The following is a 15637-nucleotide window of genomic DNA, read 5'->3' on the forward strand; positions in this document are numbered from 1 at the left end:
ATCAGAACATCTCCCTTTGCATAATAGGGCATAGGTCCTCTATATCTTCTTCTGTCATATGTTGTAAGAAAATCCTTGCTCATTTGGATCACTTCCTCTATTTCACATGTGTTGACTAATATTTATTTTAAAACTACAGGCTTTCTATTATATAATTATGTATTCTATAACTATATGGGGGGAATTAGTTTTCTTTAAAATTTATATTGCTTCATAAATAGATTACCTAAATAGACATATTTATCTTTCCCCTAAAAGTCTGTTGTTATTATTTATATTTCTCTCTAGGCTTAAAAAAAAATAATAATTAAAATTTAATTGTTATTTGCACCCTGGTTTTACTCTATTTGTGTCGAGTTACCAGTTATTTAAATCAGTCTGCTTTTCAGTATATGTGCATTTTAAATATTAGTGCTTTCTGCTATCTCAAAATATTTTTTAAAACTTTAACAAGTTTCCTGTCTTCAAAGACATAGTAAAAATTCTTTTTTCCTAAAGAAAACCTGGAGGGTAAGCAAAGAAATTCATGTTTTGGAATGTGTGCCCTAGAACTGGAAATTCTGAGATAGAATCAAGCAGGATTCATTTCTGTTGAATGACAGGAGCTTATGACAGCCTAAAAATATTTCCCTTATGGTGGAAATTGGAGTTTAACCCTCATCTGAAATAATAGTCTTGGGTCTTCACTTAACCCAAATTAAGTTAGCTTGGGTAGCTGGTGGAAGTGTGATGGTACCACTTTACCCAGAAATAATCTATGTGTCAGAGCTGCTTTAGGCTACAGATTCTCTGTCTTGGTTTTTAGTCCAATAAGAAGCAAGCTGTTCTTGTTCAAGCTCTCCCACAGAGTTCAAGCCATGAGTACTCTTAAAATCTTTCACTTTAATCCTTTTGCTCTATTACTTTTGAACAATGCAGAACTCTTTACCGCATCTGTCCTTTTATCAAGCATCAAGCCCTCATCTGGCTTAACTTCCTAAATTAAGGTAATTCCTACTATTTGGTGCAGGTTTTGCATCTGAACCTTATTTTGATTCAGGCATTATTACCTAGAGGCAGGTATATCAGTACAGCCTGGAGTCTGGGTTTTTAATTTTGTTCCCATACAATTCTGCTCCTTAAATTTGTCTTTCTCCTTCAAAACAATTGAATACTTTTGTTAATTTTTGCTACTACTTATTTAAATTCACATACTGGCCAGAAATTATCTGCATATAAAAATATTTTCCTGGGAACATGACTATTCCTGATTCTGCTATCATAGTGTTTGTACTTGTAGTGTGTTTGAGACACATATTCCAGCGATTTCACTGAATGTGAATTAAAGTGTCTTTTGTCACAGTATGCATATCCATGCTATGATGTGTCACCCTAAACTAATCTGTTACTCTGATTTCAGCATGTGAGACAGAAGCAGCAAAAGTTTATCAGCTATCACTAGAAGAGCACCTACAGCCCTTCAAAGACAACATGGAGCAATTCATTAGTCAAGGTAAATAATGAAACGTCACTTAACCTTTTCATGACATTTCAAAGGAAAGTTATGGGAACAATGTTTATACGTTGTGGGGAAGGGACTGTTTATTTTGGCATCATAGAAAGACATGGATTAGTTTGATCAGATGCCACACAGTTCTAACAGATTTGCAAAGTTATTCTCTTGTACTGTAGGTGACTCACTCTCTTTTGTATGACAGCAAAGACAAATGCTATTGGCTTGAGTGTGTGATCTTCTAAGTTCAACATTCCAGTAGAAAACAAATTTACAGCCTTTGTTCCTTGAAAAATTATTGAAGCTGGATTTGTTTCATTAACTTCATTCCAATGAGATAATTCTTTTGTATGCGCCAAAAACATGGAATAAGCATAACAAAAGTAGTTAAAGGTTTTTCAGATATCCTGCAAATCCATATTAAATATTTGGATGTGATTAATAAATAACACTGCAATACAAAGTATATTACAAATATCCAGGATCATCTGGCATCCTGAGTATTAGTAGAAAAACACTTTTAAAATGAATAGACTATGGTTTACTAGACCTTTCTTTGACAAGATTATAGGAAATATTAATAACTTTAGGTTTTCACAAATGTATGTCAGAGCATCTCTTGAAACTCTACTCTGCATTGACAAATTTGCTTTTTAATACAAGTTAGGATTCAATGCATCAGGGTTAAAATACCCTCATGAGTACACCAACATAGTTTTAACATTTTGCTGCTCATTCTGCTTTGAAATTTCCTCTTATAATCAAAGAGCTGTTGTCTCCTGAACAGGCATTATGTGAGAATTCTGTTTCTAGTGCTGATTCACCAATTCATTAACCTAGAGCTACCATATCTAGAAAAAGTTAACTGAATGTGCTTTGTATTTGAGAGGTTTGTCAGATATGCTGTATGTCTTCCTGGTTAGAGTATCCAAGATGACTATCTATCCAAATGTTATAAGTGGGATGCCTATGGAATCACAGAATGGTTTGGGTTAGAGGGGACTGAACCAGGCTGCACATGTGCTGATCCATGCTACAGGACTCTCAATTACAGGGAATAAATTGAGCACACCCAGTATTTTTAATCATCAAATATGGACTGATGTTTTCTAAGACAAGTGGGTACTAGCCAAGCCTGGCAAACAGGATGTCTCCAGCACTAGTAGGTATGAACAAATTTAAAACTGAATTCTGGTTATATATATATGGCATACAAATATTTCGGTAGTGGTATGACTGAACATGTAGCAAGTGTTTTGCATTAGGTTTATATTGTATTTTTTATGTATAGATAGGGGACATTCAAATCACAAGTTTGTCTGTAAGATATTGCTGTTGGCATACTATAAGCCATGTCATATTAACCTTATTAACAGAGTAGGAAATCAAACATGGGGATTATCCCTGGATGTGTTTAGGGACAGGCTGGATGGAGCTTTGAGCAACCTGGTCTAGTGAAAGGTGTCCCTGACTATGGCAGGGGCGGTGGGAACTAGATGATCTTGAAGGCCTCTTCCAACCCAAACCATTCCATGATTATATGATTCTGTTTCAGCAGACAGTAAAATTTCTTAAAATTGTGGTTTTTCTTTTAGAAACCATATTTTTTAAAGTATCTAACTTTATACTTATGCTATTTTATGATTTCTGGCTATACTTTCCAGAATATAATTTTATATATGCTGTATAGTGATCTGGTTTTGCAAGGATATGCAATTGCCTTTGTGATTACGTGTCTGTACTTTAGGAGAGTGAGGAAATAGAAAAGAAAAAAGGATGTCCATCACATCCATTAAGAGATTTGCTGTGTTCTCATATTAATAGTGTATATTGTTGGGTGGTTAACAAAAAAGAAACCCATAATGTCAGTGAAAATATCAGTGTCTCATTTTGATGAATATAATTGGAAATGTGTATTGTGAACACAGTAAAGTGTGACTAAACAATTTCTACATTTTTTTTAATCTGTAGGGCCTATAATGCAGAATTCTGTCCTAATGTAAGAAAGACAAAGGCTAACATATAGCAAGAAAGAATCCCTGGTTAAGTTCCAAAAATAAAGTAATTTAAATACCTTTCATTATGAAATCCTTTGTTTTTACTTCATGGGATTGAATTCCGACTTGAAAGAGGCCATGTTTAAAGCAGGATTTCTCTTTCCTGTTCAGTGTTTGACAGGCTTTTGATCTAGATATTTTTTCTAGGGGCTTTTGTTGTTTGTGTAGACATAATCGATGAGTCTTTTCAGCTAGACTGCACACGTGATCATTTAGAAAAACAGAGGGACAATTCTTGGCACCTTTTGGAGATTTTTTGTTTATATAACATATGCTCTGGGCAAAGAAAAATCAAGCTTTACATTTTTATCTTTTCAAGTTCCAGTTTCTCTAAAGTCAGAAAAAGTTTTAACTTATAATTCAGATGAAAAGCATTTTTCATAAGGTTGAATTATTTGGCATGTTTATGTGATGCCTTTTCAGAGTAGATAACTTGTGTGCATAATGGGACCCAAAAGTTCAAAGGAGCTAGTTACTTACAGCATATTCACTTATACATGTTGCAAGCAGCTAAAATGGAAAATGGTTTTCCCATAAGCATGAAAACTTGGACACCAAATTAAATATCCTTGGCAAGGGGTTGGAAAGGCTATGCTTTATAAGAATAGTTACTGTCACTCTCAGCTAGATAACTGAGTTATGTTACTGCAACTAGTCTAGCTGATTGTTGCTAATGATGTATTAATAAAAAATAGTTTTTTAATGTTAACACTTTTTAGATTTGTCAGAGACAAAACAAGGTTGAATATCATTAGCTTGATCGTAAAGCTGGTTTCATTTGAAAGCTAAAGAAGGGAAAGAGGCAAGAATATGTTCAGAATAATGAAATTTTTAGACTAAAATGGTGGTACGCATGATGAAGGCTGTTCAGTATTTGCCTCGCTATCCAAGTCAGTAGGCTAAACAACCAGCATGTGCATTAAAGTATGCAAATTAGTGACAGGATGCCAGTCCTTTCTTGAGGAACTCATGATCATTAAAGTGATCAATATGCTTAGCAGAAAGTTAAATTACCTGTGCTCTCCCTTCTAAATTGGCTTAGTGGATATTGGAAAGCATGATTTACCCAATGCACTGGATTTTTGAGGGTCTGTGTGCTTCAAAACCTCCAACAATATCCTCTCTGTTCTTCCAGGTTGTTTTCTTCCATGTTTTCTCCTCCTTGTTTTCTTTTCATGTCCTCTTTTTGAGTTCACATACTGCAGTGATCAAATGCATGATTTGTTTCTCTTGTTCTTACAAATATCAATTTTTTTTCTGAACTTCTCCATAGCCATATGGTTTAAAAAGGGAAAAATAAAAAAAGTGGAAAATCTGCTTCAAAAAAGGATATTGAAGAAAAGTAGTCAGAAAATGCAAAACTTCTCAAAATTTTGTTTCTTTTTCAGTTTTTTATTACCATTTACCTAAGCATTTCCAATATGTAATATATAACTATGAACTTTAGTAAAACAATTTTCCTTTTCCAGTTAAAATTTATTCATACCAAACAGTAGGAATTTAAAATTTGCAAGTCCACAGTATAACATATATAGTCACATTTTCTGTCTTTGAGTTATTCCTCACAAGTTATCCCAATTTGAATGAGAGAGAATGAAAGAAAAGCACTGTTATCCCAATTTGAATGAGAGGTATCCCAAGTTATCCCAATTTGAATGAGAGATTGAAAGCAAAGCGCTGTTTGGGAACCTTGTCTCCATTGTTCTATGTGTAGTGTGGGTAGACAGGGATGCAAATACATGAGAGATCACATCCACCAGTTTAGAAAGTTTCAGAAATCACTTCTTTTCCTGGTGAAAATGGGTCAGACATGAGACAGTGGGGAAATGCTGAGGGTACTAATTATCATGCAGTTTGTAGAGGAATTTCATTAGCAGTTAGTAATCCTTTAGCCTTGTCCCCACTGGACAGGTTAGCCAGCTCAAACTGAAAGAATTGTGTCTGCATGAGCCACAAATGTTTCCTAGTCCCCAGGTTTTTAACTGTGGTTAACTTTGCAATGAAAAGAAGTTTCTGGGTGTCTGCTCTTTAGGTGCTGTCTAGGCTTTGCATTCTTTTCAGCTTGATAAAGAAGGAAACTTATAGCAGGAGATAGCAACCATCACTCTCTCAGAATAGCAAGTCCTTTTTGGGAAGTGGGAAGATTCAGTATTTTGAAATCACAGCTTTTCCACTGAGATTCTATAAATTGAAAAAATGTTTCAGACTTCAAATCTGAGCAAATCATCCTACATCATATTAAGAAGCCAAGCCAATATAATTAGTTTTAGACCTTAGAAAAAACATTATGCCATGGGAGAAGTACCAGCATTGTTTACAGAAGTAAAAACAAAAATTTCTGATGCTTGGCTAGTTCATTTAAAAACAACGAGAATTATTCCAGTGTGATTTTAAGTTTTGAACCACAGGGTAACCATTCAGTCTTTGATTCCTTCTAGTCTTAATTTGCAAAACTACAGTTCTGCTGTTGTGAGTGAATACAAGCACCAGGTTTTGTTCTGTTGGACCGAAGAATACAGACTCTTCTCCAGACCTTAATTCTAGTCACATCCTCGTGATCTTACAGAACAAAGATGCTCAAAACTGTCCTGTTGGTTGAACTGTCTGTAACTATCTCCTTCTTTTGCCTGAAAAAGCATTCAGGATCCCAGTTTCCAAACTGTTAGTAAAGGAATGTATAAATCACAGTGAGTTCTATTTATCGCTGTAGCTGCAACCAGATATTCGGTCATGACTTGTTCTTTTAGGTCAAGTAGCAAAAGGCTGTGCATCATCAAATGATGGATTGTGAATGAGACTAAAGCATGAGACTGAATGTTGGATGTCTGGGTTAAGTTCCTGGCTCCAGAAATACTGTAGATGATTGCAAAATGAGTGCTGCTAGGGTGATCTTAATTCTGGCCTTTTCTAACCCAGAATGATTGATATTGCAGATTCCATTTTCTTTAAATATTGTTTTTTCTAATTTGATAGATATAAAGGAGAACATAGCAGTAGTTCATAATTTTTCTAAAAATAATTTGAGAAAAATATGACTGAAACATTATTAGGAAGATATATGAATAAATGTGTTTTTGTTTTTCTTTAAAAAATTGCACGGAACATTAAGAGGTTGGATATTAGTCATTTATGTGGAGACACTAATTTTAAATATTATTATGATTACCAAAATATCCTCATTACTAATATCAAAAAAATATTTTTTTCCTTTGAGAAGAAAATGTTGGAGGAATATGAAGGGCAAGCAACATAAACTCACTAGAACATAAGATGCAGGAATTCGACTTAAGCAGTTTAATTTTATAAATGTTAGTATTTTTCTGTTAGTATTCTTTTTGTTGAATTATTGAAGGAGCTCTTAATACTTGTTCTTTGTGTCAAAGTATTTTTAATCTCACACTGACATCTTAATGCTGATAAATAGTTTAACATCAGCATGATATAAACTTGTCCCTACTTCAGATGTCAGCACCTCCATTGGTGTGCAGTTTTACATAACAATCCTAATTTGGATTGTGTTGCATTTGCAATACTAGACAGGCTTCATTGAATTCGCCTTTCCTTGCTTCAAAGTCCATGAAAGACCAAAGTTTTAAACTGGGGTTGTCAGCTGTTTCATGCCTCTGGCACAGGATCTCATACAATCATTTTTATAGGCATCACAGTGATTTCAGATGTCACAGGTGTGGTAGAGTTAAAAAAAGTATTTTGTCATCACATGAGAACAGATCAATGCATGAGTATCACAATAGCATGATACAAGTAATCCAACTCAAAAGACTATGAAAAATCAATGCCTTCTGCAAAAAAAAACCAACCAAAACTGAAAACCTTGTGGATAGTTGGGGAGAGCTGAAAATTCACATTTTAAATCTCTTCTCCAGTAAAAATATAATCGAATGCGATTTTTTTTATTACATTCTTCCTGGGATGGTGTATGGAAAAGAAGAGGATATTAAAGCTTAAGAGCACTTAGGTTCTTCATGAGCCCTAATCACAAAGGCACGTGTTCTTCAGTACTGTGAAGCCCAGGTTCACAGATGAACAGTTCTCTTGCTGAATCTTTACTGTACCTGAAGACATATATTTAGGCATAGGTATGCTGTCTAGCCTCACATCTTTTTCCTCCCTAGTCCTGACCTGACTGAGACTTTTAAGCAGCATAGAATTTAAGATCAGTAGCTTGGAACATTGAGTGAGGAGCTCAAAGCTGCACACAAAATACATTGTGTTTTACATCCTTGAATGTAACATGACAGCATTACAGTGAGTAGCTGCTAAAAAGACATAACTAAGTATGATGGAGTGATTTGCTGGAGTTTTTTGGTTGTTGTTATGTTTCAGGGTTTTTTTAAATGTTGGACTTGGGTCTCAATTTTGTCTCCCTTAATTCAGCTGTCAGGAGATGTCATCCTTCAAAGGGTGACAAATTACAGAATGGGTTGCATTGGAGGGGACCTTTAAAATCATCTAGTTCTGACCTCCTACCATGGACAGGGATATCTTCCACTAGACCAGGCTTTCCAGAGCCCCATTCAACCTGGCCCTGAACACTTCCATGGATGGGACATCCACAAACTCTGTGGGCAACTTGTTCCAATGTCTCACTGCTGTCACAGTGAAGAATTTATTCCTTGTATCTAATGTAAATGTACCTTCTTTCAGTTTGAAGCCATTTCCTCTTGTGCTATCACTAAATGTCCCTGTAAAAGTTCCTCACCAACTCTCTTGTAAGCCCCCTTTAGGTACTGTAAGGCAGTCCCAAAGCCTTCTTTTCTCTTGTATTCACAGGAGAGGTGTTCCAGCCTTTTTATCACTTTCTGTGTTCTTGCTCCAGAAGGTTGCTGCTTAGGTTGAGGATCCCAGAGCTGGACATAGCTCCCCAAGTGGGGTCTCCCAAGAGTGGAGTAGAGGGAGAAAATCACCTCCCTTCACCTGCTGGCCACACTGCTTTTGATGCAGCCTACAACCCAGTTGGCTTTTGGGGCTGTGAGCATGTGTTGCCCAGTCATGGTGAGCTTCTCATTGACCAACATCACCAAATCTTACTCCTCTTGTCTGTTCTCAAATCATTCTCTGCCTAACCTGTGTTTGTACTTAGGACTGATCTGACTTAGGTGCAGGACCTTGCACTTGGCCATGTTGAACTTCATGAGGTTGACACGGGCCTACCTCTCAAGCCTGTTGTGGTCCCTCTGGATGGCATCCTTCCCAACACCACAAAGCTTTTGTGGTGTTGCCTTCACCACACAACATGGTGTTGTCAGCAAACTTGATGAGTGTGCCCTCAATCTCACTGTCCATGTCACTGACAAAGCTGTTAAAAAGTGCTGGTCCCAAAACCAATCTCTGAGTAATTCCACTTGTCACTGCTTTCTACTTGGACACTGAGCTGTTAACCACCAGTCTCTGAGTGCAAACATCAGCCATTTTTTTATCCACTCAGTGTTCCATCTGTCAAGCCTATGTCTCTTCAGTTTAGAGACAATGATGTCGTGTGAGACAGTGTCAAAGCCTTTGTATTATTCCAGGCAGATGAAATCAGTACTCTTCCCTTATCTACCAACACTGGAACCCCAGCATAGAAAGCCACCAAATTTGTCAGGCAGCCTTTGCACTTTAATGAAGCTATACTGACTGTCACAATAAATTCCTTATTTTCCTTTTGCCTTAGGAGAGTTTTCAGGATAATCTGCTCCATGACTTTGCCCATCACTGACTTGAGACTGAATGAGCTATAGTTCCCCAGATCTTCCTTATTTCCTTTTTAAAATGGAGGGTTGTGTTTCCACTTTTCCAGTCACTGGAAACTTTATCAGACAGCCACAATTTCTCAAATATGATGGATAGGGGCTTAACCACTTCCTCTGACATGGTTAACCTCATCAGGTCCCATGCACTTGTGTACCTTCAGCTTCCTTAGTCTCAAACCCAATCTTCTCCTTCTTCAGTCCTTGCCTTTGCCATCTGCAACTTCGGTAGTGTGGCTGGACCACTTGCTGGACCACTAAGTCAAAAGTAAATCTTGTTTTATAGAGCATAAAGTTTAAATTTTTTTTTTGTACTTTAGGAAGTTCAGGTTTCTGTCCTTGTATATTCAATTAAGTTTTCAGGTGTGCTTCTAAAAATCTTGCTCACAATCTATGGAGGTAGCACATCATTTGTATTCCTGTTCTGTGAATAACATCCTAAGGAAGTATAATCGGCTGGAATAATATAAATATTTATGTATTTACCTAATTATAGGTTTAAAAAAAAAAAAAAGGAAACAATACCATTAGGAAAATCTTCAGCATATTGGATGCTCTGTCCCAAATTATCTTCAAGAAATTTGGGTCTGAATGTTTAAATTTAAATTTTCTATTTAAATATTCTCTTACCTGTATGCATAAAAATCTCGGTATGCATAAAAATCTCAGAAAATGAAATAAGGGGAACAGGTATTCTTCATGCTTACCACCTTATATGAGTTTGTCATAGGAAGTAGAGAAGGATGTAAGACCCTTGATAAGATTCCTGGAAGAAGTCCTGCTTTACTCTCTTGTAAAGCTTTCTTAGCATGAATTTACCCGATAATCAGCCATCCAAATGTACTTGGATCTTTTTTCAGTGTAAATAGGAATTCTCAAAACTATAGCAAACAGCTCTAATGAGTCATTTAAAAGTCTTTGTATCTGTTGGAAAAAAAAGGAAAAAAAGAAAAAAACAACTGGCTCCACTTGAAAGTTACTGGAAAGCACATTCATAGCTAATTATAAACAAATACTAGTTAACACTTTAAATAAAAAGAGAGGAAAAGAGCAAAAATATTTTAGGACATAGACAAGCAGATGAAAGGATTCTTGTTGCCTTCCATCTGAGATTACTCAGATGCATTCCTGTATTCAATTACCTGAGAAGATGTGATATTCCCTTAAGAGAGATCAGGAGATCAGAAGGGATGGCAGTTTCGTGCATCTCCTTACTCATAGCCCTTTGAAACTGGTTCAGCAGAAATAGCTTAAATTGCAGCAGGGATTGGGGCCAGACGGTGACTACAGACAGTAATCACTGGGTCAAGATCATACCACAAACCAACAACAACAAATTCTGGTGGAACAAAAGCTCTGTCAGGGTGTTGAAGGCAGTTTGAGTAGACTTGCAAGGTCTGCTTGGAATACTTTCTGAATAGGCACCAACAGGTCAGCTTGTTGTGTGACTATGCTTATCTAGTATATTTATACATAGAGGACACTGATAATTCTGATTAGTTGCTAGCTTTGAGTCTATTTTTCTCTTCAAATCCCTTCCATACTTTGTACTCAATTCTCAGCTTGAGTTTTATGCTTTTTTTTTCTTTCACAAAGCCACTAAGCAAAAGCCCCTGTCATTGTTTAAAAATTAATGATTGTCTAACTTCAGTCTTTCGCAAGACCCACTTCCTTTTTGATAGTGTCCATCCAAAATGGCTTAGTTCTTCCTAGTGCTACTCATGCCCCAACCACACTAAATAAAACATGCAAAGAGAACAAACACCAACAAAATCAAAAAATTGTGTCAAAACAAATTCAAAAGTCTAAAAGGGAGTAGGGGTAGAGAGGGAGGAGAAGAAAGAAATTTTTCTCAAGATCTTTCTATTGATTCTGGTGTACTTGCTATTCTACTTTGGTGTTTCAAGGTTTTTCAGAACACAGTCTTGAATAGTATGCTAACTGCCAAAAAAAAATTGTTATTTTGGCGTTTCCTGAGGGTGTTTAAAAGCGTATGTATACCAAAGAGAATAGGGGAATTTTCTCAGAAGCACTGGCAGAATTCTTGTAAACTTGGACCTTAGACCCTGATAATGACAGAGTAACTGCATGCTCTTGCTTGTGCTGGTAGTTCAACCAGAATTTTCTCTATATTCATTTTTCTTCTGTCCTGGTTGCATGCTTAAGATACCTACAGGAGAGGTACCACATGGTCTCTGTCAGCACCTCAGGTCCTCAGGCCTTAATGAAGCTGGGTCAGAAGTGACAGGTGAACTGCCTGGGGTTCCATACACTTTTTAAGAAAAAAGGTCATTTTACCTCAGTTTTGTACTTAATTTAGTTTTGTTGGGACGTTTTTTTCAAATTGAGCCTCTGCCAGAGGAGATATTTGGTATATTTTCAAAGCCCCAGCTACTATTCACTTATTGCCAGTGTGGAAGAAAACATGTCCTCTTTAAAGATCCTGGTATATCTCCAACAAGAGTTTTTACAAATATTAGTAATTTTCTCATTTCTTTATTAGTAAGTTTTCTCATTTATTTGGGGTTTTTTTTTCAGTAAAAAGGATTTCTATAAATTTTCCTGCTTTTTGATAATATGTATATAACATTGGAGCACAATAATCCGAAAACAGTTGTTGTATGTCTTGAGTTTCCAGTTAGTTATAAGTCAAGTATTTAGTTTTAGATTTTTTTTAATCCTGTGCAAGAGATGATAGAGTGAAATATCACACTTCCAAACAAGAAATTGCAACAACTAATAATAGAGACAACAGATGTTATTTGCGATATCTGTCCGCACAAAAAAAAAGTGGTCTGTACATATAGAAAATAGATATATTCATGCTATTAGCTTCTTTTAAAAATCAGATTTAGTGCACAAAGTATAGTGGTTAAATTTGGAAAAGACTAGCAGAGAAAGTTTTTTGGACTGAAAATTAGAGGTTACTTGGCAGTTGTATTCATCTACAGTGTGGCTTGATTTCTGCAGAGAACTTAGCACAACATCCAAAATGATCCACTGAGGTCAGAGGGGACAATTTGTGGTCAATCAATGGTTTATATTCTTGCCTTTGAGCCCCTTTTAATTTAATTTCATCTTCTAGGCTTCTTGAAAACAAAATACTATTTGCAGAAAAGTGAATTTTACAATTCTTCTGAAGAGCAGTATTTTCTAAAATGCCTGTGTGTATTTCTCACATTCCGTTTGGTGAGATACATCAGAGTTTCATAAATGCATAGGTCACTTTAGTATAGTTATTCATATATGTGATTTGTAGATGTTTATATGTAACATTTGCAGGACTCCAATCTAAAAAAGAATTGGAAGAGCAAACACAAAACAATGGCATGTATCATTCTGGAATGTGGGTATGTGCTGATAAGGACAGAAGATTTGAGAATTCAGTTAATTAGACTTCATTTGTGAGATCTTGTTTGAAAGCTCATTTTGAACTGCATGAAATGAAGTTTTATGCCCCAATTATAAAACACCAAGCAGTAAATTTAAGCAAATTTAAAAAAAAAGTGATAGAATAGAAATTAGGACATCTGATGCAAGTAATTTTTGAAGAGATACATATGTCCTGTAGTTAAAAGAATTTATATAAGAGTCTTGGATATAGTACAGTCCTCACACTTGGTAAGCAATGACGTAGGGAGGAAGGAATGTACTTGAATTTTGACCAAATATATAAAGTGTTTAGGAAGTACAGACCTTGCTCTAAAAGGAAACCAACTTTAAATAATCTGAAGGTATCTTAATGGAAAAAGCAGACAAGCAGTGGAATGTCATCCAACAAGAAGGCATTGAAGATGCTTTCAGTCTGAAAAGGGAAAATATAACTAAATCAGTACATGTTGTAAACCATTGATAAGGTAGCTTCACTCTGTTAGAGGTCACTTTGACTCTAAGATGCTGTGAGTTTTGAGATGGCCATGTTTTTCAATATGACCTAAGGTTATTTTTCCACTACATTATTTGTAGTAGATTTTTCAGAATATATATGCCTTCAGGATTATGAAAGCTGCATGAAAAGCCCTACAATATATACAGTGTGTGAAGGCCAACGTATAAATCTGCTACTTTTGCTTACCAATGCATTACACAAAATAGAAGGGTTAGTATTTCCTGGTATTATATAGTCTTTAATAGATTTGGAACAGTTTCTTTGGATGTACTTCAGCAATTAGTGTCAAGAATCAAGTTTTTAGCTGGGAGTGTTAGAAAAGATGATGAGCCAATATAATATTTGATAAGAAAACGAACCCAAAAGAAGAAATTCCTGCATCTATCAGAAAACCAGCAAGCAGTCACTGCTATATTAGCTGATGGATTTCAAATATATATAAAATAAGATATGGATACTGCATGACTACAATATTTCTTTAATGTTTTTCAAACAAAATCAAATAATATTTTTGAAATAATCTTATTTCTAGAAGATAGAGAGTAATTGTAGCGGCAGAAGAGAGTGCTCAGATATGGTCAACTGCTATGGTATCCCAGGATTTAGCTAATTTTTCTGTGTTGGCCATTGATGATCACTATGTCATGATCACTGTGGACTGGGTATAGATACTAATTTTTTTTTCTTTTCATTTCACCTGCTATAGATGTTGTCTTTGTAACAGGGAAGTGCACTTTTCTCCCCTGAATGTTCCTCCAAGTTGGGCAACTTTTAGCTGGCACTTGGCACTTAATGGGTATATGCCAAGAATGAAGAAGCCAAACCAGTGCCTTTCATGCACTCTTTTTACACCTGTGATAAGCTGCTTTGGAGAAGGAAGTGACAATATAGGTGTATAATATTGAGTGATGAAGTATAATGCATTCTGGGACAATTCAACTTGATCCACCATAACTAAATTTCTCCTGCCCTTACCCAAAGAGGAAAACATAATTGGAAGTAGTTTACCAATGGAATAGTGATGAGTACAGAGGAAAGGGGATATAACCAGTAATATCAGGTGATACTACTCCCATTCCACAAGTTATAACAATCTCCAGCTGCTTCAACATCTAATATTTATTCCATTGTACCCAGGTGATAGTAAAAACTCTATTGCTTTGATAATAGGAGTTTTTCTTCCCTTACCAATTAAAATTCACTGCATTTCTTCAGCCAGCCACTTTCCACAGCTCCTGGATGTTTACTATGTCTAGTGCAAAAGCAGTCATCTGGTTATTTTCTTTGGACAGGGACAGATCGGAGTGCATATACCAGGTTTTCCCTTTCACTGGTGCCACCTGTTGTCTTGTGGAAGAAGAATTGTTTTCATAATATTTTTAACTTTTTCTGTCTAGAAAAAATGATAATGCAAAAGAGTTGCAAATTAGATGTTCACCTGCATAATATCCTTTTGGTAAAATGAGGAAGTTTTAAAAATATCATCATATTTGGAGCAAACTGCAAGGAAATTCTTCAGAGAATTCTTTATTACATGAATCTCTGCCGTTCAGGGTTCTACAGTTTCTTTTCATTGTGTAATACCAATTCTCTTTTAATTCATTGAAAGTATAGATACCAAAAATAACTTGGTTTTGTTTTGCTTTGTTGTTTTGTTTTAATTGAAAGGAGACTTGTGCCCAAATGGGGATATTCTGACATGCTTTGATGAGCTTAGGATAATATGTTTATACTCTTTCAAAAAATAAGTGGTGGAATATTTGCTGCATTACTAGTGGGTAAATAATTTTTTGTAAACATGTGCAGAACATTTGAAATAAAGAAGAAAGGACCTAAAACAAGGCAACTCTAATGATATTCCATTCCATCAGTCTTGGAAATTATAAAAATATTTATATCCTAAAAATACAACTTATGCAATAGTATGCAATACTGTTGTAGGATGGAATATGGTAGCCTCTCTTTCTAAGCATTGTTTAAGTGAAAGAAGTCCAAATTGTGTTTTTAGTAATAGAATTATTTCTTTTAAGAGGTGTATCCACAGATACTTAGTGGTTGTGTTAATGCAGAATGAGGTGTTTGATCTCGTTTCATCCAGAGAGTTTGTGTGCAGCTTGTCTTTTGAACTATATGTTTTTACTGGTCATGCCTTGATTTTCAGGATTAAAGTATGGAAGAAAATAAAAGTATTAATGAAATTCTGTTAAAGCTGCCACATTTTACCTGGTTTCTTATCCAAAGCAATGCAAGGCTTTCAAGAAAAACTCTAAGTCAGCCCAAATTCACTCAGCACTGGGCTCAACTTCACTCAGAAGAGTTGTGAGCCCTCACAAACCTTCTGAAGAATCTGGGCCAAGATTCAAGTTGGTATTGAAACCTGTAATCATTCAGGATTCACGTGCTCTTCAATTTCCTTGAGAACATTTACCCAGCTCTCCCTCAAGTTTTC

General features: G+C 35.7%; 1 protein-coding gene across 2 annotated transcripts in view; it reads left to right on the top strand.

Annotated features, from left to right (window-relative positions):
- Positions 1-15637, top strand: part of FMN2 (formin 2) — a 159070-nt gene that overhangs the window by 107847 nt on the left and 35586 nt on the right. For both annotated transcript variants that reach the window (XM_039707424.1, XM_039707425.1), the window contains one exon: positions 1400-1492. In XM_039707424.1, the coding sequence (XP_039563358.1) occupies positions 1400-1492 (93 nt within the window). The remainder of the gene's footprint in view (positions 1-1399; positions 1493-15637) is intronic.

This window comes from Passer montanus, unplaced genomic scaffold, assembly GCF_014805655.1.
Source record: "Passer montanus isolate IOZ18808 unplaced genomic scaffold, ASM1480565v1 scaffold2, whole genome shotgun sequence".
NCBI classification, from domain to species: Eukaryota; Metazoa; Chordata; class Aves; order Passeriformes; family Passeridae; genus Passer; species Passer montanus.